This window comes from Sus scrofa, chromosome 4 (assembly GCF_054392235.1).
Source record: "Sus scrofa isolate SSC_HxYL_T2T_F1_AM1 chromosome 4, Sscrofa_HxYL_maternal_Yorkshire_Landrace_v2.0, whole genome shotgun sequence".
Lineage (NCBI taxonomy): Eukaryota > Metazoa > Chordata > Mammalia > Artiodactyla > Suidae > Sus > Sus scrofa.
The window spans coordinates 31,063,924-31,091,524 of NC_139386.1; the positions used below are offsets into that span (position 1 = coordinate 31,063,924).

The 27,601-nt window shown below is 38.4% G+C and overlaps 1 protein-coding gene across 15 annotated transcripts in view; it reads right to left on the minus strand.

Annotated features, from left to right (window-relative positions):
- The window catches only part of OXR1 (oxidation resistance 1), a 519,861-nt gene that overhangs the window by 312,608 nt on the left and 179,652 nt on the right, over nt 1-27,601 (minus strand). For 5 of the 15 annotated variants that reach the window (XM_085021878.1, XM_085021876.1, XM_085021887.1 and 2 more), the window contains one exon: nt 16,218-16,293. The exons of 6 other annotated variants lie outside the window; for them this stretch is intronic. In XM_085021878.1, the coding sequence (XP_084878004.1) occupies nt 16,218-16,219 (2 nt within the window). In that variant the 5' untranslated portion in view covers nt 16,220-16,293. Of the gene's footprint in view, nt 1-16,217; nt 16,294-26,384; nt 26,465-27,601 lie in introns of those variants that run through there. 4 more of the 15 variants (XM_021090590.2, XM_021090589.2, XM_085021888.1 and 1 more) reach the window with 1 other exon arrangement.

The window sequence follows — 27,601 nt, forward strand, 5'->3', positions numbered from 1 at the left end:
TATATATATGAGATTGTTTTAAGTTGTTGGTGTGTTAATTGCAAGTGCATCTCCAGTGTCCTGCATTTGTACCCTCCTCTTCTCATGATTTCTGATTTTGGTGGTATAATTGAGTGTGGATGATTTTGTATCTTTACTGTATATATACCTTTACTGGTGAGCCTTGTCATTTGTGGTATTTTTGTTTCTGGTTGTGGCCTTTTCTTTTCTGCCTAGAGAAGTTCCTTTAGTGTTTGTTGTAAAGCTGGTTTAGTGTTGCTGAATGCTCTTAGCTTTTGCTTATCTGTGAGGCTTTAGATTTATCCTTCAAATCTGAATGAGAGCCTTTCTGGGTAAAGGTATCTTGGTTGGAGGTTTTTTCCTTTCATCACATTAAGTATACCAGGCCACTCCCTTCTGGCCTACAGAGTTTCTGCTGAATAATCTGCTGATAACCTTATTGTATGTTATTTGTTTCTTTTCTCTAGCTGCTTTCAATATTTTCTCTGTCTTTAATTTTGGTCAGTTTGATTAATATGTGTCTCAGTTTATTCCTCCCTGGGTTTATTTTATATGGTACTTGTTGTACTTCCTGGGTTTGAGGGAGTGGTTCCTTTGCCATGTTAGGAAAATTTTTGGCTATTATCTCTTCGAATAATTTTTCTGTCCCTTTTTCTCTCTCTTCTCCTCCTAGAACCCCTATAATATGAATGTTGTTGTGTTTAACGTTGTCCCAGAGTTCTCTGAGACTCTCTTCATCTGTTTTCTATCTTTTTTCTCTTTTCTGTTCCGCATCCGTAATTTCCACTAATCTGTCCTCCACCTCACTTATTCGTTCTTCTGCCTCCTGTATTCTGCTCTTAGCTGCTTCTACTGAATTTTTCATTTCAGTTACTGTATTTTGCATCTCTTCTTGCTTAAGTTTTATATCTGGTATCTCATTCCTCAGTGTTTCCTATAAATTATCCATCTTTGCCTCCAGCTTATTCCAATGTCTTGCATCATCTTCAGCATCAACCATCTAGTCTTTTTCCTAGAGGCTGAGAATCTTCTGATCACTTAGCTGTTTTTCTGGGGTTTTTTTCTTTCTCCCTCATCTGAGTTATAGGTCTCTGTGTTTTCATTTTTATAGGTTTTTGGTGTGGGTGACCTTTTTACAGATAATAGATCTGCAGCCTCTCTTACTTCTGGTGTCTGCCCCCCTTGTGGCTAAAGTTGGTAGGGGGGGCTTGCTGTAGGCTTCCTGATGGGAGGGACTGATGCCTGCCCATAGGTAGGTGGAGCTGATTCCTATCTCTCTGGTGGGTGGGACTTTGTCTCTGCATGGGATTAGAGGCGGCTGTGTGCCTGGGCATTCTTTAGGCAGCCTGGTTACTGAGTGGCAGGGCTGTGGTTCCACCTGGATTGTTGTTTGCCCTGGGGCTTCTCAGTGCTCATGGATGGAGCCATATTTTCCAAAAATGGCCACCTCCAGAGAAAGGCACACTGCTGAATATTCCTGAGAGCTTTGCTTCCAATGTCCTTCCCCCACAACAAGCCAAATTCCCCCGTTTTCTCAGGAGGTCCTCCAAGAACTGCAGTCAGGTTTGACCCAGATTCCTATGGAGACTTTGCTTTGCCCTGGGACCCAGTGCATGTGAAAGCCTGTGTGCACCTTTTAAGAATGGGTCTCTGTTTTCCCCAATTCCACAGCACTCCTGCACACAATCCCCACTGGCCTTCAATGCCAGATGCTTGGGGGGGCTCTTTCTCCCAGTGCCAGATCCCCACAGGTGGGAGTTAGATGTGGGGCTCAGAACTCTCAGTCCTGCAGGTGAATCTCCGTGAAACAGTCACTTTCCAGTCTGTGGGGCTTCCAACCTGGGAGGTATGGGGTTGCTTATATCACATAATCACCCCTCTTACCTCTTGATGTGGCCTCCTCTTTGTCTTTGGAGGAGGATATCTTTTTGAAGGTTTCCGGTCCATTTGCTTGAAGATTGTTCAGCATTTAGTTGTGAATTTTGCTGTTTTTAGGAGAGAAGTTGAGCTCCAGTCCTTCTATTCCACCATCTTTTTTTTTTTTTTTTTTTTTTTTTGGCTTTTTTGCTATTTCTTTGGGCCGCTCCCGCGGCATATGGACGTTCCCAGGCCAGGGGTCGAATTGGAGCCATAACCCCCGGCCTACGCCAGAGCCACAGCAACACAGGATCCGAGCCACGTCTGTGACCTACACCACAGCTCACGGTAACGCCGGATCCTTAACCCACTGAGCAAGGCCAGGGATTGAACCCGCAACCTCACGGTTCCTAGTCGGATTCGTTAACCACCGCGCCACGACGGGAACTCCTATTCCACCATCTTAATCCCATCTCAGGAAGGGGTTTTGCTTCTCAAACTTAAATGTACAGAATATCTTACTGAAATGCACTTTCCCATAAGCCTTCCTAGTCTTTGAAATCTATACATGGAAGTGTATGTTGCTGTCCATGATCAGGTGATGCAAAGCTTGTGCCTCCCAACAAATCTTTGAGCAAGAATGATCCCTTAGCACATGGGGCTGTGCCATTTTTTTTACCTGGTAAACAGAAAAATTCTCTAGAATACGTAATCCATAATGTTGTCAGTCCTAAGGGAACATTAGTCTGACATTCACATAAAATATAATACATGAATATTTCATACTGAATTCATGATAGCAAAAAACAATTAAGTAATCTAAGTTTTACTTTCAAATTGGACAACCCTTCTGCCTTCTACTAGCAGTTGTAAGTCTCACGTCAGTGGCAAGGAAAGGTACAGGCAATGTGAAAGAAAACAGGCTCTTCTCATTTGATTTTTCTTAGAGTATTGAATAGATGAGACAGAAACTTCTACCTCTGATGAGACCCCAGAAATTAAATGAATATAAACAATTTGGTAGGCTGTTATATAAAAAGCATTATAATTTCTTTTCTTTTCTTTTCTTTTCTTTTTTTTTGTCTTTTTGCCTTTTCTAGGGCCACACCCATGACATATGGAGGTTCCCAGGCTAGGGGTCTAATTGGAGTTGTAGCCACTGGCCTACACCAGGGTCACAGCAATGCAGGATCCAAGCCGTGTCTGTGACCTACACCACAGTTTACGACAACTGATCCTTAACCCACTGAGAGAGGCCAGGGATCAAACCTGCAACCTCATGGTTCCTCATCGGATTTGTTAACCACTGAGCCACGACAGGAACTCCATTAATAATTTCTTATATGTCTCAAGCTTACCCTCTGAAGGACAGAAATAATCCTCTTTAGAAATCTCTTCACTTTCTACCAGAAATTAAACACTGTTAACTTCTACTTTATTAGCGTTCCTTTTTTTTTTCTCCCCTATAGATCTGTGGTCTTAGCATGTGGCTCTTTTCAGAGCCCTCTAGAAAACAGAAAGACATACACTTTGTGTTAAAAGAAAGCCTTTATGGCTATCTTAAGAGTTTATTATTTTACATAACAAAAGGTTACATTTAGCTTTCTTTTAAACCTGTAATCTAATACTCAGAACCCTAACATTTGTTTTATTTTTTCTGAAGAAAACTTGAGATGCCTAATGAGAGCATTTGTTGCCTAACAAAACATATATTTTTAATAGTCTTTTCAAGTAGTGTTTTCGAAGGCATTAGGAGAAAGGCTGATGTGTGATGACTACCATTAGGAGGCAGTGATATTCTTTGACCTTTATTTAATCACGATCATCAAAAGGCATTTCCCAGGTGCCCAGTTGTGGCAGCAGCTTATTTGTGCTATGGCATTAAGTTCCATCCTGCTTTAGGACTGGGCAAAAACCCAAGTGGTCATTTTATTCAACATGATCTTCTAAACAAGAATACACCAAACTGTTCTGAGAGAGTATCTCTCTTTTGCCAAATGGTACAGACAAAATCTTTATAACCTTCCCTGTCAATCACTTCATAATAAAGTCAACTGAAAATGAGTGAAAAGCGTATTTTCTGGAATATAACAGTGATGTATAACGTGAGTACAGCTATAAAAAAAAAATGACAGAAAAAAAATTGCTTGTTCTGGTTTAGGCAATCTGCAACATGGCTTATTGTTAGGAAAACAAAAACAAAACACTCAACCAAACCAAAACCCCACAGTACAAACTTAAGAAGAGGTTCAAAAATTCAGGTATCTGCAGCCCAGACCAGAGGAACACATGCAGCGAGACTACTTATCACACTGGCTTAATAGGGAGAAATTCCTGAGAAATATAGTCACTGAACATTGATATATTTTTTTTTAATTTTATTTATTATTTATTTATTTATTTATTTTTGCCATTTCTTTGGCCGCTCCTGCGGCATATGGAGGTTCCCAGGCCAGGGGTCTAATCAGAGCTGTAGCTGCCAGCCTACACCATAGCTCATGGCAATGCTGGATCCTCAATCCACTGAGCAAGGCCAGGGATCGAACCCACAATCCCATGGTTCCTAGTCAGATTCGTTAGCCACTGAGCCATGACGGGAACTTCCTGAACATTGATATTTAGATGACAGGCAAATGTAGATACTAACTTTAGAAGAAAATAAGATACATCACCATGGAGTGATCATTTCATTAATATAATTTAATTACATAAGTCTCTTACCTGACCTAAGAGTAGAAGAGCAAGCTGTTTGAATATAAGTACATCCTTTATTAGAGTTATGTTTGTCATGTATGTTGAGAAGCACTTACTTCTTAAATTTAAACCAATTCACATTTGAAGGTTACAGTAAATATTTGCTGTTTTTACTCTTTAGCATTCATTTATCCTCCTTCCTCTAAGGGCACCCCTACATTTCCTGCTGAGAAATACCCCCTTCCCCCTGAGTCACGTGCTTCCTATGAAGCCTGCTCCAGGCTCAAGTTCTGAGGTAGAGCATGTGATCCAGCCTAAGCCAATCTTGCCACATGCAGAAGAACAATATTAGAACATCCTCTAACACCATACACAAAAATAAACTTGAAATAGATTAAAGACCTAAATGTAAGACAGGATACTATAAAACTTAGAGGAAAACAGGCTGAACACTCTTTGACGTCAACTGCAGCAACATCTTCTCGGGTCCACCTCCTAGAGTAACGACAATAAAAACAAACAAATGGGCCCTAATTAAACTTAAAGTTTTTGCACAGGAAAGGAAACCATAAACAAAACAAAAAGACAGCCAATAGAATGGGAAAAAATATTTGCAAATGAAGCGACCAACAAGGGATTAATCTCCAAAATATACAAACACCTCCTTCAGCCTAAGGCAATCTTTACATCATTTTCCCTTGGTTCAGGAAGGCACATGTGACTTAGACCAAACAAGAACAGGAAGATATATGCTACTGTTTCTGGGAAAGTGATTCTTTTTTTCCATTGTTCCTAAAAAAAGAAAATCGAGACAGGAGTTACTGCTGCCATTTTGCTAACACATGAGGACTGGGACTAAAATTGACAAAATAGGAGGCACTGATAGGAGATGGAAAAGAACCAAGTATTGATGATATTTTGAAAGCCCTGAGTCCTGAGATCTGGGCTTTTCAGTCTATACCAGCCAATAAAATTATTTTTTGTTTAAGTCATTAAAAAGAATCCTAACTGATTCAACGATTTAAAATTAAATGACAGAGTAATCCTTCTTTAATATGTTGTTTTAATATGCTCTTTAAGTAATCTTTTGTGAACATTTTAATAGTGAACAAAGCCAATCAAATAGTAAACAAACTGTATCCTATCACCTCACCCAACTGTATAGTGTTTGAGCTAAAGGGTTTATGGCTTGTATTTCTTTGTACTTCCCAAGGCATCTAACAATATATTTTCAATTTATTTTTATTTTTATTTTATTTTATTTTTTTAGGGCTGCACCCACAGCATATAGAGGTTCCCAGGTTAGGGGTCAAAACGGAGCTGTAGCTGCCAGCCTACACCACAGCCACAGCAATGCCAGATCAGAGCTGTGTCTGCAACCTACATGACAGCACACAGCAGTGCCAGATCCTTAACCCACTTAGCAAGGCCAGGGATCAAACCCACAACCTCATGGTTCCTAGTCTGATTCATTTCCACTGTGCCACAACGGGAACTCCATTTTCAAAAATAATTTTTGTTTGATTTACTGATCCACCCCTTGATTGGAGAATGGGAAGTCTTTAGTAGATTTGAGTTGGGGGAAAGTATCAGCCCAATATTGTTCAAAGCACAGTGCTAAAGATAATTTTGTTTATATATGACATATTACTACTTTTTGAACAAATGCACCTGAATCTTATATATTCTATAGAGTATTTTCCTGCATATGCTGAATCCAGACTTGAGGAAACATCATTAAAACATTTTACAAAATAACTACTCATTACTCTTCAAGTGTGACAAGGTCATGGAAGGTAAGGAAAGACTGACACGGGGTGGGGGGTACAACAGGACATAACAATGGAATACAATGAGGGTCCTGCATTGGATCCTCAGCTAGAAAAAAAGACAGTAATGGAAAAACTTAGAGAATTCCATTAGGGTATACAGATGAGCTGACATAATTCTATATATACCCATTTGTAGGCTTCAATAGTTGAAATACAGTAAGTAAGAAATTAACATTTGGGGAAACTGGGTGAAGAGCCTATGGGAAACTCCTCACTATTTTGCAGCTTTCTTCTAAGTCTAAAATTAGTTCAAAATGAAACAGTCAAAAGAGTTTTTTCCTCTTCAAATTATCTTAAAGATATTTTACATGCTGTTATTGCTTCAAATAATAATACGCTATGATTGAAATTTCTCAATTCTGCCTTGAGAGCAAATTTTTAAAACAATAAAAAGCTCTTGTTACTTTAAAATCAGAATCACTAGCTTGGCAGTCTGCTTTATTCGTGGGAGGCCCTTGAAGAATCTTCAGCTTTGGGAGCAATCTAGAATGTGATCCAGTAAATCTGTGCTGTAGCATAATCACCAAGCTCAACTAAATTTCTTGGAGCAAACCATAGACTCGCTTAATGGCAGGGCTTCATCCTTTCTTCATTATTCTACTATGTCTGCATTTGCCCCTTTATATTTAGTACATAAATATATTTACTTTGGGGGATATCCGTAAATAAAAATTCAACCAGAAGAAAAGTACACCTAGTAGATAAAATTCATAAGAATGTAAGTAACTGAAATGAAAGCTATATAATCAAAAGAGCATCATACCATTTCTAAGTTAAAATTTTAGCTTCCAAAGAATAATAAAGAGCATGAAAAAATTATAATATTGTTGAATAAATTATTTGGGTCAGGAGGGTGGTCACCGAAAAAGTACCTTTTCCTTGACACCCTCCCTGCTCCCAAAAATGTGGTTCAACTTTCAAACCAATGATATTAATACCCCCTTCCTATGTCTATAATGTATTCTAAGTTTACAGTATGAAGATTCAATTTCATGAAAAAAAATGACGAATGTCCACTTTTTATTTATTTAAAAATTACGTAAAGTAAGCATTTCTGTGTCTAAACTGTGTTATAGTGCATGATACACAGTTCATAAGATAAAAATTCCTAAGATACAGGTTTTACTCTCAACTGAGGAGCATGGTCTAGTAAGGTCAACAGATAGGACAATATACAAAATATTAACATGTGGAAGAGTAGAAGTTTAGACACGGTATATAGTAGGGGAGTGTAGAAACTGATTAATATTTTTTGGACAGTGACATTAGAGAAGGCTTCTTAGAGATGTCTGAATCAGTCTCATTCAAGAACAAGTAAGTCTGGGAGTTCCCATTGTGGCTCAGCAGTAATGAACCTGGCTAGTATCCATGAGCACACTGGTTTGATCCCTAACCTCGCTGAGTGGGTTAAGGATCCAGTGTTGCTGTGAGCTATGGTGCAGGTCACAGATGTGGCTCACATCTGGCATTGCTGTAGGTATGGTATAGGCCAGCAGCTGCATCTCCGATTCAACCCCTAGCCTGGGAGCCTCCATATGCCATGGATGCAGGCAAAAAAAAAGAACAAGCATGTCTGAAACTTTGATAAAGTGGCTTAACTTACTTCATGTAGCTAGTGTATGGAACATTCAAGAATAGAATTCAAGTCTCCAAACTGTCTCTTGGATAAAGTACTACCAAATACCATAACTATATATGGTATCCTATCATGATGTTTGAGTTGGTGAAGCTGTCTATCCTGAATCTATGGGAAAGAAGATGATGACAGGTAACGATGTTCCTCAGATTGTTTGTGATAACTCTGGCCTCTTAGGTGCTCAAGTCAAAACCTTTGATATCATCCTCATCTTTCTCTCACATTCCACAACCGGTCCATCAGCAGGTCATGCAGGGTATACTTTCAAAATATATCCATAGTTTGACCACCACCACTACTCTAGCCCAAACCAGGATTCTCTCATCTGGACTCTGCTATGCCGTAGTCTATTTTTTTGTTTTTTGTTTTTTTTTGGTCTTTTTGCTATTTCTTTGGGCTGCTCCCGAGGCATATGGAGGTTCCCAGGCTAGGGGTCGAATTGGAGCTGTAGCCACCGGCCTACGCCAGAGCCACAGCAACGCGGGATCCGAGCCGCGTCTGCGACCTACACCACAGCTCACGGCAACGCCGGATCCTTAACCCACTGAGCAAGGGCAGGGACCGAACCCGCAACTTCATGGTTCCTAGTCAGATTCGTTAACCACTGCGCCATGACAGGAACTCCGCCGTAGTCTATTTTTAACATAACAGTCAAAGTGATTCTGTAAAAATGTCAATCAGATCATGCCACTCATCTGTTCTGTACCCTCCAGTGGTTTCCCCTTTCACACAAAGTTAAAGCCAAAATCCTCACAATGACCTACAAGGCTCTACATGGTTTGGTCTCTAACTGCCTTTCTAACCTCACCCTCCATTACACGCCCTTGCCCCATCTACCCCTTGGATGACATCATTTCAACTATGTTTTTCTCTTTAATACCCTTCAAACACATGGGGCACACTCCCACCTCACACCTTGTACTTATTTTTCCTTCCAGTGACACCCACAGCTGGCTCCCTCACTTCTGGTATTGATGCAATAATTACCCTCACAGTGAGGCTTTCCATGGCCAAATCATCTAAAATTTTACCCAACATTCTCTATCCCCCTTTTCTATTTTATTTTTATCATTAGTACTAAAAAATTAGTGTCATATATTGTATTCAAGTATCTTGCTTCTCTTCCACCCCATCCTTTCAATGTGGGCTTCATGATGGCAACAACTTTTTTTTTTTCATTACTACCTTATCCCTAGTGCCTTATAGTAGCTACCCAATCAATACTCATTGAATGAATAAATGAGTATAGATACCATGACAAAAAAAAAAAAAAAAGCCTATGTTCAGTGATGCAGAACAGGGACTAGACAAGAGATGACAACTCATGGTTACTGTATAAAGAGGCACCTCCCTACCTGATACATCCTAGGCGCCAATCAGTATTTGCTGAGTATTATTATTATTATTTTGCATTTTTAGGGATGCCCCCATGGCATATGGAGGTTCCCAGGCTAGGGGTCAAATCAGAACTGTAGTCACAGGCCTACAACACAGCCACATCAACATCAGATCTGAGCCGCATCTGTGACCTGCGCCATAGCTCACAGCAATGCCAGATCTTTAAACTCACTAAGCAAGAACAGGGATCAAACCTGTGTCCTCATGGATGCTAGTCAGATTCATTTACACTGAGCTACGATGGGAACTCCAATATTTGTTGAATAAATAAATAAAAAATAATATAAGAAGGTTTCTTTTAGCTTCTGCATAAATAAGACTTACCATTTCTTGAAGCCAACAACAGAAAAAGGCTGAGAAATGTATTGCCAAGGGTCTCTCTACCTGACACCCATACTGTGCTAATGTCAAGAAACCTGGGGACATCTAAGAGTGGCTACAGTAGGCTGGCATTTGTCACAGCAAAAGCTCTTCTACTATGAAGAAGAAAATAAGGCATAAGAGAAGTCATGTAATGAATGGTTCCTTATGTCTTAAAAATTTTTTTTCATAATTTCCACTTTTTTAGTGCAAAATACTGCACACAGGACAAGCCTCCTTCCTTCTTACAAAGACACATATATAACCCATTAATTTGTGTGGTCTAGAAATAAACAACTTGAATAAACAACTCAGCTTAATTTTACCCCATTAACTATGTTATTGGTTTTCTCATCACAAAATAAGAATAAAAATACCTGCATCGCAAGGTGTTTTGAGGATTAATGCAATATTGGACTTGACAATGTTTTGTATATCAAATGATATTGTTTTTCCAGAGAAAACATTTGTGGAAGACAGTACTTTTCTATGACAACTATAGGTTCAACTCAATAGACTACAATCAAATAAAACAATGGGAATACAATCAAGGAGCTTCAGAAATTATTTTGTTGAAATGAAATAAATATATAAATAACAGAAAAAGAGACAGATTGATTCACATAAGTATAAAAATAAATGAGGCCCTGAAATTGCATTCTGCAATGCAGAAGCACCTGTGGTTTTGAATAAAATCAATTATATATTGACGAAAAAACTGATATTGCTAAGAGCAAGAACAAACTATGTGCTCCCCAGGTGAGTCAGGGTTAGAGCTCAGGTTTTCCTGATTCTAACTAAGGACTCTAAAATACAGCTATAAACATTTAATGAGCTCTTACTCTGTCCCAGAATTGCCCTAAGTACTTTATACAAATAATACAATGACATTGGTGCTCTTAAATTCCCTGCTTCCCTGACAGGCTGGTTGAGACAAACTTAAATTAAGTAGTTCAGCAAGGTCGCGCAGCTCAGAAATGGTTGAACTAGGACTTGAACCATGGTAGGCTATGGCCTTGCTATGGTATCAACCTCTATGTCACTTCTCTAAAGGGAGCTAGACCACCTAGCCTTCCTTTATGCCTTTCTCGGTCTAATGAAAAACTAGTTCATGGCCTCTTATTATACTTTGAAATAGTCTATCCAAGATTTTGTACTGCATTTGCTAGCAACGTGTTCTCCCAGAGTTCCCCACAGGAACTGAAGAGTCTATGAATGGATTAATGACTGAAACAGAGGTGGAAAAATAAACTAACATATTCAATGCAGAAACAATGATAAGAAATTCAATATAATATTCCATTCGCACTTTCACATGTTGCCTAAAGCATAACAATCAGACAAACCATGTGTCCTTTAAAGGTTAACAAAGACTGCTGTAGGAATGTACATAAACCTGAGAAATCTAGTTTCGTTTCCCCAAAATGATTTGAATTCTTCTAAATTATTTACAGAGGTATAATTTTCTGGAAGAGATTATTATCCTTTTCCAAAACTGCTTTGAGATATACAAAATGGTCTAATAGACCAATCAACAAAAAACCATCTGTAAGATCGCCCAAGATCTTTTATGTACTAGAAAAACAATACATTAATACTGCTAACTAGAAAATAAATATGAAAGGGAAATACATCCATCAGTACCCAAGTCCCTTTAAACGGAGTCAGTATCCTTTTCTCTAAACGTAAGCTTCAAAAAATACAAGTTCATGGAATTTAGTTCTTTCAATTGGGATGTTTCTTATAGATGCTAATGAATAACTCTAGCATTAGTCAGATCTGATTCATGCTCATTAATGAGTAACTTCCTTTGGCGCAATAGAATTACTTATTCCTAACATCTTTCGCAACATTTTGCATATATAGTTGACCCTTGAGCAATGTGAGGGTTAAGGGCGCTGATCCCCCACAAACAGTTGAAAATTTGTGTACTCCTATTTCTGCCTCAAAAACAGAGGAACACATAAATGACTCACCCACGGCCGGAAGCTGAGACATTTGGAGAGAATCAGGACTCAAACCCCTAGATTTTTGATCCATGGATTGTGATCTCTAATCAAACACAATCTCCCCCCTCCACCGGCCCACATTTAGTTAACTTAACTATCTGTAAACTGAAGATACAGTTTCAATATTTACTGATAAAAATCTGCATTTAGGTGGACTCACGTGGTTCAAGGGTTCATGTGGTTCAAACCTGTGTTGTCCAAGGATCACTTGTATTATCTATTCTCATCTGCACTACCAGCTATGATGGGAAAGGCAGGTATTATTATTTACAAATAAAGAAACTTCGAATAAGCAAGAATTCTATATTTTTGGCTTTAAAATAACTATAAAGGCCATCTATTTAAACCGTTCACCCAACGCTTGCCAAATTCCTATTTTATACAAAAATAATTCCTATTTTATATAAATAATAATTCCTATTTTATACAAAAATTCCCCCCTAATTCATATTTTATATAAAAATACATATAGTGAAAGGAACTCATCATTTCCCAAAGCAGATTACTCTCACACTGGCCAGATCTGAATTTGGGAAAATTTCTCCTGTCAGTGAGCCAAAATCTGTTCACATAATCTCAAACTGCTAGCCCTAATTTACTTTTAAGGCCACACAGGACAAATCTAACTACTAGATAAACAGATTCTCAAATTCTGTGCTTGGCTATGATGTCCCCCTTGTGTTCTTTCCTTCAGGCTAAACATCCTCTCTTGAGGATGATATAAAATATATAAGTAATACATATTTTATATTAATTTATTGTTTACATATATATTTGTGATATCACTTTGTATATAGTAACTACATAATATATAAATATAAAATATATTATACAATTATACATATATAAATATATACATAATTTTAAATATAAATCTGAATATACAGGCTCCCATTACTGCACTTCTCTGTGAGATTTTATATAAGCCTGTGGAGGTAGAACTGACTGTCATTCAATTGCACTGTTTTAACAAGTCAATACATGTTTGAGCAATTACTGCATACCCCAAATTTGCCCAGAATCTATGGAAAACATAAGGCGGTACAAAATATGATAACCTTCTGTAATCAAATTTTACTCCAGTGGGAGACACCTGATTTTAAAAGTATATGGAATAATCCAAGTAGAATTGAACATTCCATCATCTGGTGCTATTATAAATGTACTAAGAATACACAGGATTACACTACATATATGTTAGAGGTCACACGTGCTACAATTTCTGTTGTCTTGTCCCTGGTAGGTATTGCTAAGAGAGCACCACACTGAATGCTCAAACTGGATCCATGACTTCAGAATCCTTCTCTGAGAGAAGTACCTTAATTAAAGGTAAGTTTGAGAATTACTAGTGGAGTTTATCTATAACTGAGAAAATATTTTAACTGAGCTTGGCACATTTTCCTCAAAAAGTATCACTCGTTTTACTATTGTTACAGGTTATTATTATTATAAGTTCTATGGAAATAACTTTTTAAAATAGAATTTCTTATAAGCAACTTGACTTATGATAACATGCTTTAAGTAAAATTTCTCAATGCCCCATTAAAGATAGGATTGATTTATACTCTTCTTTTTCATGTTTCTAAATTTACAGCTTAGAAATGAATTGTTTGCCCATAAAAATGGCAGAGGGGCCTAAATAGGCTTCTATAAAAGTAGGATAACCCATGGAGCTTCTTCCTTTTTCACAAAAGAAACAGTAAAGAGACCAGTTAAATTTTTTTCCCGAGGCCACAACTATATACACATACATACACATTTACTATGCTCGATAATTTGATATCACTGTCATATTTTATTTGTTGAGTTATGACAACAGAGCGACTTTTCAGTGTTTCCTTAGTAGGACAGAGTTTAGACAGGCTGAGCCTCAAGAAAGTGGAACAATAAAAGATATTTAATCAGAGTTGGTGGCATTTTCCTTGCAAGACCATTGGTGGTTCCATAGTTAAAACTTTTTTTGTTGTTGTTGTTGTTGTTGTTGTTTTGTTGTTGTTGTTGTTGCTATTTCTTGGGCCGCTCCCTCGGCATATGGAGGTTCCCAGGCTAGGGGTTGAATCGGAGCTGTAGCCACCGGCCTACGCCAGAGCCACAGCAACTCGGGATCCGAGCCGCGTCTGCAACCTACACCACAGCTCACGGCAACGCCGGATCCTTAACCCACTGAGCCAGGGCAGGGACCGAACCCGCAACCTCATGGTTCCTAGTCGGATTCGTTAACCACTGCGCCACGACGGGAACTCCGGTTAAAACTTTTTTTTATGTCTCTACAAGAATCCTGGGCATAGTGTGTATGGGATGGGGAGATAAATTCAAAAGGAACAAAAAGTGACAGTCCCGGGACAGTCTAATATCTTTGCCCTGGAGTTCCCATTGTGGCTCAACAGTAGAGAGCCTGACTAGCATCCATGAGGACGCAGCAGTAGAGAGTCTCACTAGCATCCATGAGGACGCCAGCTCGATCCCTGGCCTCGCTCAGTGGGTTAAAGGATCTGGCATTGCCATAAGCTGTGGTGTAGGTCACAGACACTGCTCAGATCCCACATTGCTACGGCTGTGATATAGGCCAGCAGCTGTAGTTCTGATTCGACCCCTAGCCTGGGACTTCCACATGCTGCAGGTGCAGCCCTAAAAAGCAAAAAATGAAATAAAAAAATAAAATAAAATCTTTGCCCTGAAAGACAAAGAGAAGTGTCAACCTTTCTGAGCAGGTAAACACAGTGTGAATATCATACACCAACACCAAGAAAATAACTGAATTTCTTTGGGGGTGATTTGCATCATCTGCCAGTCACCTGACTTAGGCCGGCATACTTGACTGGCACATCCTAAATACAGGGAGATTTTGCCTTACAGAAAGTCTTCTCCTTAACAAGATATATTAATAAGAACATATCCCAAACTCTGAAATGCCCAGGCAGAGTGTATGCTTATTAACTTACTTTTATAAAATGATCATTACACAATTTAGTTCAGCAATGGACAGGATTTCGCCCCAATATGTGGCACAGAGATTAGCCACTTTTAGAGACTGCTTTTACAGCTCCTAAGTTACCATTAGAAATACTTCTGAAAGCAAGACTGTGGATGGCCCTACAGACTTGACACATATATTTTCAAAATGCCAGAAAATGGCATGTAGGAAACCACCCAGGTCTTTGAGTCTCATCAGAATCCACTATGCCATCTTCCACGCAATCCCCAGATTGCCGGAAGCAGAGGACAGGGGGCTGTGAGTCACGTTTCTTATACATGAAAAGATGATGATGGCATTAAATCCTGCACTTGGAAACTGTGGCAGCTCTTGAAGGACAGGGAAGCCCCAGACAGTGTACTGAAAGTCTGTACAGATATTTCCAGGTGTAAAGAGACGTGGTGACATTTCTAGGGGTAAAGAAATTCCCGGTGATTCTTGGGTCACTGTCAACTGGTGAAGGCACTGACTTCGAGCAATGGTGTCAAAAGTAAATTTAAAATCAGCTGCAAGTGACAGACTGGGATCCACAATGCTGGGGCCATCTCTGCCTTGTCAACCACTGCATCTCTTGTACCTAGCACCATGCCTGCCACAAGCAGGCACTCAGCATGCACTTTATTTTAAAAGGAATAAAAGAATAAGTGAGTGACTACGATGAATTGACAGTCAGCTCTACAGCTGGAGGGAAAGAGGCATATATGGATGATCCACCTCCCTTTGATTTTACTTAGCATGTGCAGCACAGCTGGCCTGCGACATTGGGTGAATAATGGCGATGTCGTTTTTATGACAGCCTGAAGTATATCACAAAGATTACCTTTTATTAAATTCAAAGATAGTTTTTTGGGAATGAGAGTAGGATGACCAGGAAAACACTAAATTTATCTTCTGTGGTATCGGATTCAGTGCATCAGAATCTGAAAACACCGTGGTAACTGCTGCTGTATGCAAAACCGGGCATGTATTAGTGAGGGCATGTCATTACAGACATACTAAGCTCAATGAGCAGCAGATATGCTAGTCTCAAGATCCTGGCCCACTTTCTCCCTGTATAGGTCAGAAATTGGTTTGCTTTTTAATACGGTAACAGAAAGAGAAAAGACTACTCCTCATAAGCACTGGCCAAGCGAGAGTTGGAGAAAAGAAAGTGTGTGGGAAGAAGTGACGATTTTGCTCACCCGAGTCCCAGTGCCCAGCACAATGGCTGGGACACTGGGGGAATTTAGGACAGGTCTTTAATCAATAAGTAGATGTTAAATTGGTAAATCCTAGCTTAGGAGGTGAAGAGAGGGTGCAGATTTTGATGAACACTGTCTAAAATATGTGGTAAGAATGATGCCAATCAGATGTCATAACCACTTCATTAGGGGTCAATTCAAATAATGAGGTTTTTTTTTTGTAAAATGTTTACAATAAACATAACTGCAACTTACAGGAAGAACACACACACTCACATTTATGTCGCCTCTTGGATTCCTCAGTCTCCATTTATCCATCCCTGGTTTACACGGGACTCTGCTAAGAATCCAACTGAAAGAGGAGTTGCACAGAGGGATTAAGGAGGCTCTAGAGGTAATCAAAGTAATCAAACAGCTGCCTGATTTATTGTTATGGAGGTTATCATGGCTAGATGTAAATGCAAAGAAAATTGCAGGTGCAGCTGTGATGTGGAGGAAAAAAAAATGCTCATTGAGATGGATTCAATTTGTCTCTTTCCTTCAAACTGCAATGATGCTATTAAATAAATTCCAACATAACTATCCTATCAATAGAAATAAAGCCAGATAATGGAGCTAGATATAGTCAAAGTCAACTGTTAGATTATTTTTTCATGTGTCCTTTTCATTGTGAAAATAATCCAATGCTTTTTTTTAATAAAGCAAATAATGCTTATTTTGCTTCTGCTGAGTATACTAGAAGCCTAGAAAATCCTTAAGGAAAAGCTGTTCAGAAAACAGCCAGACTGTTTCGTATGATCATGATCACATGACCCAATGATTAGATTAAGAGCTGTCAGAGGAAGGAGGAAGTGGGCATGGTATGGAAGACAGTATCTGCATCTATTCCCAGCCATGGCTCCATCCCCTGGTGACCTATGATGACTCACAGATCTTAGTGCTTGCAGTGACTCAGAATTATTTTTAAAAGTTGTCTGTTTAATTCTATATCACAGATCATTTCCTCTGGAAAGCATACAATACAAAACGACCTTTTTTAGTTCTTCCATCTGTATTCACAAAGTTCTTAACTCCCCTTGTATATAGACTGGAGTGAAATAGCATTGTGTTTATAGCGTTTAACAGTGAAAGGCTAATGATGAAAATATTCTAGAAAATATTTTTCAAAGATTTTGAATTATGGGATCTAAGTGCACTGACTTTTACAGCCCAGAAGAAAAAAATCCCTATCAGAATTTGGGAATGAGAGTAGGATGACCAGGAAAACACTAAATTTATCTTCTGTGGTATCAGATTCAGGGCATCCAAATCTGAAAAAACATATTCTCAAACTTATATGTCTATAAAAATTTTGCAGAATCCAGGGAATCAGAAGGTGAGGCCCCATAGTGCATGTCTATCCAGTATTCCACGTGACTGATAGAGGTTGGATCAGGCAGTATTTTGAGTAACACTGTTCCAGAAGGTCATCGCCTGTTCCTTTGTCAGTATCTCTTTGAGTCATGTTATATATATATATATATATATATATATATATATATATATATATATATAGAATGACTCATGGCTAATACTGGGGATTTGGACATAGACTGTTCGTTTTGACACTTGTTAATGAAATGAGGTGACACTTTTAATGAACAGGCATTGGACCTTGACTAATGTTTTGATCAACATACAACGTTTCAACTGAGAATTTAAATTTGCTCTTAAAGGTTATAAACCTGCTTTTAGTTATCTTTTTCATACTCTGATCTCTGGCTAATCTTAGTGTAAACATGGTAAAGGTGAAATGATGTTTAGCAAATATGTTGTCCAATCCTGAAATGGACATAAATATTGGATTAGTGAGTTTCTGTTTGTTTTGTAAAACATAGGTCTTAACCAATGCAGAACTGAAGCAAGATAACAAGCCCTTTGCTAGATGATACTGGACCCAGAGTACCAGTCATATAAGAGCAATAGTATCAGAAGTCCTCCCAGGGAAACTTTGAAACAATGTTCTCTCAATTCAAATCATTCCAGTCAAATAGAGAAAGAGAAACACCAAATTATACTTATTCAAGTTTCACTGAAAAATAACTGTGCCAGCAGCAAGACTACAAAGAAAATACCACATGGTTGGTCTTTACCCTTGGCCTTGCAGTCACAAGAAAATGTAGACGTGTGAAGATGAGTGTACACACAATGCTCAGAGAGCATCAGAAAGGCAGAAATGGAGTCCATCTGGGGTAGTGAGGATGGCAGGCTTCAAGATGGCATTTAAATTGGATCACAAACAGCTAATGTTGGTTTGAGAACAGAGGGGAGAAGTAAATTTCATGCCCAGTGAAAAGGAATGAATGCAACAGCAGAGCTACAAAAGGATCTCCTCCCATTCAAAGTCTCAGAGTTCAGAAACAGTATGTGGGCTGAATGCTGGGGAGAGGAGATTGAAAGGAAAGTTTGGGAGCACTTTAATAATAGTATGCATTCAGCCCATGCGTAATTCACTATTTCATCAATTCTGAGATGTACTTTACTATTTTAAACCTTTTAACACTTCTGAAATCAGGATGTAGCTGGACAGGTGGCAGTTATGATCTTGTCACATAAAACTTCCTTGCAAAGTAGGTGGAATAAAATAACTGTTTTAAGACATGCTTCATCACTAACACTCCTGATGAAACAGAGAACAATAATATATGGAACAAAACACAAATATTAATGACTCTGCGGTCGAAAGAGAGGCAGAAGAGTCCAGCTTATATTATAAAGTTGTAAGAATAACCTTCACCCACTTATGTTGCATATACATTGCTTTTTTTTTTTTTTTTTTTTTTTTTTTGTATTTTTAGGGCTGCACTTGCAGCATATTCAAGTTCCCAGGCTAGGGGTTGAGTCAGAGCTGCAACTGTTGGCCTACACCATAGCCACAGCAACTCAGGATCTGAGCCATGTCTGCGACCTACACCACAGCTCACAGCATTGCTGGATCCTTAACCTACCGAGTAAGGCCAGGGATCGAACCCACAACCTCATGGATACTAGTCAGGTTTGTTACTGTTGAGTCACAATGGCCTTATGTTGCTTTTCATTTATACACTTGAGTGATAGATAATCAAAACCTTCTTTTATCTGAAGAAGTCTTAAAAGTCTTTTAGGAGGAATAAAATAAAAATTAGTGGGATGGATTGGGAGCTTGGGGTTAAGAGATGCAAACTATTGCTTTTGGAATGGATTAGCAATGTGATCCCACTGTGTAGTACTGAGAACTATGTCTAGTTACCTATGATGGAGCATGATAATGGGAGAAAAAAGGATGTACACATGTATGTGTAACTGGGTCACCATGCTGTACAGTAGAAAAAAAAGTGTATTGGGGAAATGACAATTAAAGAATAAAATAAAAATTCAAAGAGATGTAAGAAAGAAACAATTGTGCTTTATTAGAATTTGCAGATCTTTCCCCCTTAGTGGTATATCACATGATGTTGTGTTTTGTCATCTCTGACGCCTTAGATTTGATGAAATAGGACATGCAGAGTTCCTGTCGTCACTCAGTGGAAACAAATCTGGCTAGTATCCAGAAGGATGCAGGTTTGATTCCTGGCTTTGCTCAGTGGGTTAAGGATCTGGTGTTGCCTTGAGCTGTGGTGTAGGTCTCAGACGCAGCTCAGATACTGTGTTGCTCTGTCACATAGACCAGGAGCTTTAGCTCCAATCTGACCCCTAACCTGGAAACTTCCATATGTGGTGGGTGCAGCCCTAAAAAAAAGAAAAGAGAAAGAGTACATTCATTGTACACCAAGGGTATGCCAATCACTACACTTGGTGCGAGGGGTATAATGTTGAGCCAAACATGGTATGGCCCAGATCTCACTGCTACCAAGCTACAGCTTTAGATGCTGGGCTGAAAAGCCTGGATTATGTATTGTGATAGGGTATGCCTAGGGGGTTTTAAGAATAGGAATGATGTGATCAGATAGGTTTTAAGGAAGTTAGTTCTTACAGTGATATACGGACTGGATGGCAGAGAAGGAGACTGATGGTAGGGAAGACTAGCTAGGAAGACCTTGAAATAGTCTGTATGAGATATAATGAGGGCCTGAGTGAAAGGATGGACTAAGAAAGAAGAGGATTTAATCAATATGATTCCCACTGCTCACAGTTTATGATCAAAGAAAGCCAGCAGACAATTTAAAGGGCCTTCACCTTGATGGAAAAACAGTATAGCATTTGAGGGCTATTGATCATTGAACGGATTACACTTTCAAAATGATACATATACTGTAGGCTTAAATTGTCCAATATGAAGGGCAAGGCACCATGCTAAGCCCTGGGAAGACAAAGGAGAATTGAGTCTTCCCAGGTGAAGGGGGTAGAGAGAGATGGAGAGGTGATGTGATTACACCAATGTGATTATGTGCAGTGACTGAAGGGTAAACTTGGCCTGGGAGAGCTCAAACTGAACAGCACTGCCTGGAGATGCAAGGACCTCCAAGGAGGAGTCACATATGACCAGATGCTTGAAGAAGTACAAAAAAGCCACAAAGTGGATAGTCCAAGAAAGGGTGTGCTCATGATTATGTGCAGTGACTGAAGGGTAAATTTGGCCTGGGAGAGCTCAAACTGAACAGCACTGCCTGGAGATGCACGGACCTCCAAGGAGGAGTCACATATGACCAGACATTTGAAGAAGTACAAAAAAGCCACAAAGTGGATAGTCCAAGAAAGGGCATGCTCAGCAGAGGTAAGCCTATGCAAAAGCACAGAGCTGAGAAAGGGAAAAACATATATGGAGCAATTTTCAATATACGGGTATGCCTATAGACAGTAGGGAGACATTAGAGCAAATACAAGCCGAGGGGCTCCACGTCACATTAAAGGGTTCCAACTTAACCCTGGAGCACTAGAGACCCACTAAAGGATGGCCTGTATTTCAGTTTACGTTATTTAAAAAGGCCTTCAAATATTTTATCACTCTAAATTGGATTACACATAAAAACAAGCCTGAAAAGAGTTTTCATTAAGTTTCAAGATAAACAATAAAAGGCAAGGGAAAAGGTTTCTAATATAGTCCCGTTAAAGTATGCAATTAATTTAAAATGCTTCTCAAAAAGTGAAATGCCAAGAGCAGTAAATTGGTGATCAATTTAAAAGCCCAACATCAAATGGAGAGGGTGACTGTTTTTAGAATTACTCCATGATGCACTTAGATGTAAGAGAAAGCAAAAGTGTCTACAGATACTGAGTGGTCTAAAGATCCTTTTTTGTAAAGATAATATGGGGAAAATTTCCTGTTACTTAAAAGTTTCTCTTTTATACTTCTGAGCATGTAAATTTAAATACATACATACATACATGTAAATATAAATAATAAATGAATGAATTGTTAATTTAACCTCAACATTTTGGTCTGCTGTCATATTTATAGAGTAGATTTAAAAGAATGCTGTCTTTGAGTTCAGATTTACATGCATTTCACAAATTTAAAAAGCTTCAATAAAAAATTCGGCTAATGTTAGGCTTCTCTTTTGGATAACAGTGGGATTCAGCATCATCTTCTGCCATTTGAGAATTACCTTTGAAGAATGAGTCACTTTTTTGTCCTGTATCTTTCTACATACATGACGCTAATAGAAAGAAATCAAGTGCAGATGGAGGCAGGAGCTAGACCATGGTCTGTGTTTCACACATAAAATGTTCTGAAGTATTTGCCAGACTCTGGGACCCTGAGCTAAGTGGGCATTTAGTTACGTATGCTCTCTTTTCCCCAAATCATCTCATGGCCTTGTGTTTTCAACGCCACACTGTTGGAACATAAAGCAGTCTTCTTAATGTTACACCATACTAATATTTATACATTTAGACCATCAACAGATGAATGGATAAAGAAGATGTATGTATATATGTACAGACTACTCCGCCAGAAAAAATGAAATAATGACATTTGCAGCAACATGGATGGACCTAGAGATTATCATACTAAGTGAAGTCAGAAAGAGAAAGAAAAATACCATACGTTATCATTTACATGTGGAATCTAAAATATGGTACAAATGAACATATTGATGACACAGAAACACACACAGAAAAGATTTGTGGTTGCCAAGGAGGAGGGGTGATGGGGGAGGAAAGGACTGGGAGTTTGCGACTGACAGATGTAAACTTTTATATGCAGAATGGATAAAGAAGGTCCTACTGTATAGCACAGGGAACAACATTCAATATCCTGTGATAAACCATAATGGAGAAGAATATGAAATATACACTTTGCTGTATAGCGTCAATTAATATAACACTGTACTTCAATAAAATTTTTTAAAAATTCTGCACATTTAACTCTGAGTTTCAGCCACTAACCAGTAAAATCAAGAGAGCTAGAACTGAGTTTTATTCATTTTTGAATCTTCTTATAACAAAAAGCCAAATGCCTTGCTAAGTAAAAGTAAAGAAATCTTTGTTGAACTAAATTACAGATGTGTACAAGATTTTAAATTTTTATTGCTAGTCTCAACAGATATGAGCGTTTCTGGAGAACAACAAAGATTTTATACTATATAAAGCTTTGTCTCTTTGTGCTTATTTTATTTTGTTTTTGCTTTTTAGGGCTGCATCTGTGGCATATAGAAGTTCCCAGGCTAGGGGCTGAATTGGAGCTGCAGCTGCTGGCCTAGGCCACAGCCACAGTAATGCCAGATCCAAGCTGTGTCTGAACCTGCACCACAGCTCACATCAACACCAGATCCTTTACTGAGCAGATCCTGCACTGAGGAAGGCCAGGGATCGAACCTTCATCCTCATGGATACTAGTTAGGTTCGTTACTAAGCTATGTGGAACTCCATCTTTGTGCTATTTTTAAATCATTACTATTCCAACCAGCATACTTCAGCATAATCAAAACCAATATTTAAAAAACAAAAAGAAAAAATTCCTATTATTCTTTGAAACTGAACAGGCTTTGAAGGGAATAACTGTACATAAAATGTCTCAAAATGTCAAAATTATAAGAACAAGTCCTTTATTCTGAATGGTATATATTTAAAGAACAACCACTATGATGCATTTTCTGGATAAGTTTCTGTTCCTTAGTGGGCAGAATTCATCCGTATGAATAAAAATATATATTAGAGCCAGTATATGTACTTGTAAGATTTCCAATATCATACACTCAGATGCAGCCCTAGATTCCAGATGGTCCAGAACAGAATGTTCAGAGTATCAACTTTAAAACTCTCATTCTCAGATGACTGTGTTCTTGTCATCACTTCAAGAGCATATATATTTTTTGCACTAAAACTTGAACAAATAAACACAATGCAAAATTTCTTTTCAGACACTTTAAGATGTGAACAGAGTCAGGCCCCAGGTCTCCAGCTTCGATGGGTTCCACAGGAGCACAAATAATGTGTTACATTCTCTCTTGGTTCCCAATCTGTGATGGGGACATTGCTGAATAGCACTCTTTGCTGCTTTACAGAATACTGCCTGCTAAGCAGACTTGCTTCAGTTCTAGAAGCAGGAAAAGTCAAGCATATGACTTGATGAGCTGCTTGTTCTCAAGAAATAAGGAAATGAGGAATTACTCTTCTGAGGCACAAAAAGGAAGTATAAATAATCGTAGAAGATTGGCTTTGTTTTCAAACTCAAGAGAAAAAAATACATCTTTCAGAGCTTTATAAAATGGAAACATTAAAGTATTTAAGGAATAATTCTCCTATGCTCAAGAGGCACCCAGGTGGCTTAAAGATGCCTGTTTCATTCTACACGAAATATGACTGATGCCACAGGAGAGCTGGACTGTTGTATATGGTGAACTGCTGTTCAGTCAGCCATGGAACAATACCCCAGGCAAGGAGAATATGGAGAATACCCCAGGCGAGGTGTTTATTTCAGAGCAGCCTGTCCTTGTTTATTGTCTTGATTGTTTTTCCTTTTTTTTTTTTTTTTCTTTCTGGCCCAACCCATGGCATGAGGTGGTTCCCAGGCCAGGAACTGAACCCATGGCACAGCAGCAACCCAAGCTACAGCAGTGACCATGCTGGATCCTTAACCCACTGAGCCACAAGGGAAGTCCTACTGTTTCTTTTCAATCCAAAATTTAGTATTGTAATGATACAGGCTTTTTACTTTTCTCATCAACCAAAATGTTACTGAAAATTTTGGTTGAAAAATGTTGAAATTTTAACATATCTCAATTTTTCCATTTTCTAAGTCTTTCTGGTTTGCTTCAGAGAATCTACACTAAGATACCACATGGAGACAGAAACTGATGGGATCAATCATAGTCTTTAGGGTGATGGGGAACAATTATTAAAATGTGTACTTGATGGAGCCAGGCATAAAATTTTGATCAAGTAATTGCTAAGAAATTTCAGTATTATGAGAATATCCTCATAATCAGACCTTAGCTTTAGTTAAAGCACTTGGCTCATCTCGCTGTCAGGTGTTTACTTGAAACACTTAGGCAACTGATCATTCACTTATCTGAACAGCCATCTTAACATGAATAAATTACAGTTCATTCATCACATGAAATATTACACACCCATGTAAAGCTGAACTATAACTCTCTACTGATATGAAGTATCACTCTATTGTGACATGTAATTTGGTAAAATATCAAATTTTAAAGTAATGTTTATAGGATGTTTTTCTTTTTGCTTAAGAACATGCATGCATGTGGGAGAGCACGCATGACTTTACTGCTTAAGCATGAATAAAAATGTAGAAGTATTCTCCACTGTCAGAAGAGTAGGTTCAGAAAGGGGAGAGGACATAATTTTTTCTTTGCACATGTCTGTGCTATTTTATTTGTACCCATAAGCAAGTATCTTGTAATCTGAATGTCTAACGAAAAAAGCGTAAATGGAATTAAAAAAAAAAATTAATCTTGGAACTGGATTTTTTTTCATTTAAAAAAACTCTATTACTGAGATACTATGGATTTATTGCCACCATTTACAAGCTCTGTGATGCTGAGAAATTTATTTACTTTCTTATACCTCAGTATCCTCATCAGTACAATAGGAATAATAACACCAATCTCACAAAACTGGTTTGACAGCTATGTTAATACATGTGACGTATACAGAACAGTAGCCTGTATTAAACAACAAACATCATCTTCTAATATAAGTTGTGGTACATTGAGGCCATTTCTAAAGAAATAATTTGCTAAGGTTTCTGAACAAGTCTATTGGTTTTTTAGATGAAAGTATAGTCTATGCAGCTGCCTGCTTTTGCCTCAGAACTTTGGATGATCTTCCTCATTTAATGTTGATGAAAGGAAGGCATGAAGAACTGCAAGTTTTTCTCATTATCAAGCAGAGTCAAATTGGTCAAAGGGGAACTATGGGTTGAAGTAAGTTAATTCTTAGTTAGGCAAGTTCAACCCCTAAAATATTTCTATAATGCATGCCAAAATTCTATATGTTTTAAATTAAGTTTCCAGATAATTTTGGTTTTCTGACTTCCAAAATGCAATTCAAGGTCAACGATAATGATCAACAGAATGCTAAGTAAGTCATCTGGTTAAATATTTAAATTTCAAAAATTACATTTTTCCCTACCTACCCACCTATAAACTTCATTCAGAAAACAATACTTGAATTACATAAAATGATATAATTTTGATCCTCGAATGATGTTAAGAACTATTAATGCCATAGTCTACATCTTACTGAGACAAAGAAAAAGAGAACGCAGTATTGTAGTTAAAAAAAGAATTAGTGAGTAAAGGCAGTTAATTTCTCCAGGCAAAAGATGAGTTTCTATGTCGGATGTGCTAAAAGGTCACATAAACATCTACCACTGCCCATAAACAATTGAATTGTGAGACCATCCAATAGATATTCTATGTTGCGAGACCTACACCATCGTTAGTTTAAAATACAAACTGCCTGAAAAACTATCATTCTCAGAAAAATACAAATGTTTATTACTCATTTTCTCAAGTAATAATTTCACAGTGATTTGAAATGTGTTAAGCTAAATATAACACACTAAAATATACAATAAATGCTTCAGATACTTTTAGTGAAGACTAAAAAGTATGATTTTCTCCCCCACACCCTTTAAAATCATTTAAACCATCGATAACAGGTGTTAGTCAATGGTAGGTAGTGCTGAGGTGAAATTACAGAAAAACATCGTTTAAAAATTACAAAGCACTATGGTTTTGAAAGGGATCGGATGTAATGGAGACAGCAAACCAAGGATGTCAGAAGGGTTTTCCCTGTCTTTTATCCCCATGCCTTTGGCTGCCTGCCTTGTTCATGGTCCCATTTTGCCAGGAAACAAATGGCAACAGAAATCCATCTGTTTGATCCCATAAACACAAAGATTTGATTTCCCACTTGCACAGAAATCAGAGATCTATTTGCTAATGCAACTAGGAAACGTTTTCTTCATAATAACAGAGGAAGTAACAACAGATGGAGCTGGTAGAGCTCACCTACCCTGGGTTGTTTTTGTCCTTCGTCATTTCTGTGCGGGCGAGCAGGCAACCTTATAGCTGTGTGGGAGCCCCGTCGGATCTGATGAGCGTTGTGTTACCTGTGAGCCTGGTACTTGGTGTCTCGCAAGCTCCGCCCACACCTCCACCAGGGGCCCGGCTGTTGGAGGAGGGGCTGGCATGCGGAAAAGCATCTCCGGAAAAGGAGACCCTATACTCCACACAGCAAGCTGTTATCCCCTACGGAAAATGCCATTCAGTGGGTACAGCAAAGGCGGGTGTTAAAATGCAATTGCTCTTCAGTTATGTATGTGAGAAATATGTTTCCATAAGTGTAGTTTTCTCTGTGGCATATCTTTTAAACTATACAATAAGCTGTGTTAGTAAACAATAGGTAATGCTGAGGTGAAATTTCCTTGTAGTATATGAAAAAGAGAAAGAAATGATTTAGATAGCAGACTTTTAACCTTCAAAGAACACAGTAATATTGACGTCCAGAGCGCTATCACTGTGCTTCATTGTGTTCTCACTATAGTGCCAGGGAGATTGTGGTAAGAGACCTAAATGCATTACTTCATTTCACAGGCGTGTCTGAAAGGTTGGTACTATTCCTATTTCCACCTAACAGAAGGGAGCAAGGGAAATTAGCAAGGTTGTGGCACTCGCTCAAGGTCAAATAGCTAGTAAATGACAGATATGGGATTTGAACTCGTTTCTTTAAGACTTCAAACACTGGCACAGCCTCTTTTTCACATTTCCCTCACCTTGTTACATTAGTTTAAGTAGAGCCCTTCATAACCCTAGAACATTCCTCCTAAATATTAAAAGAGAAGAGCTTAGATAAAGTAGATTTTATAATTCAATATGCATCATGCCAAGACATAAGCCTCAATTACTATCAATACTCTCAAAAAGTTTAACATGCCTTCAAAGAAACTTGTAACTTTTCATTTATTTTCAAAATCTGGGATGTTGATGATAAGATATTAAAAATCTGTAAACATGGTGCTGAGGTGTAAATTACCTAGCATCCTAGGGAATAGAAGCAGCAGAAATAGTCAAGCATATGTCATTTAAAGGAGGAGTCGGGGATGAGATTAAAAACTAAGACTGCTGCTTCTACCTGAGATTGCTGTAAAAATTTAATTTCTAGGTGGAGAAACTCCCTATGGATTCAGAGAGGCCAGGAAATAGGAAAGCCCCAGGGCATGGCCACACCTT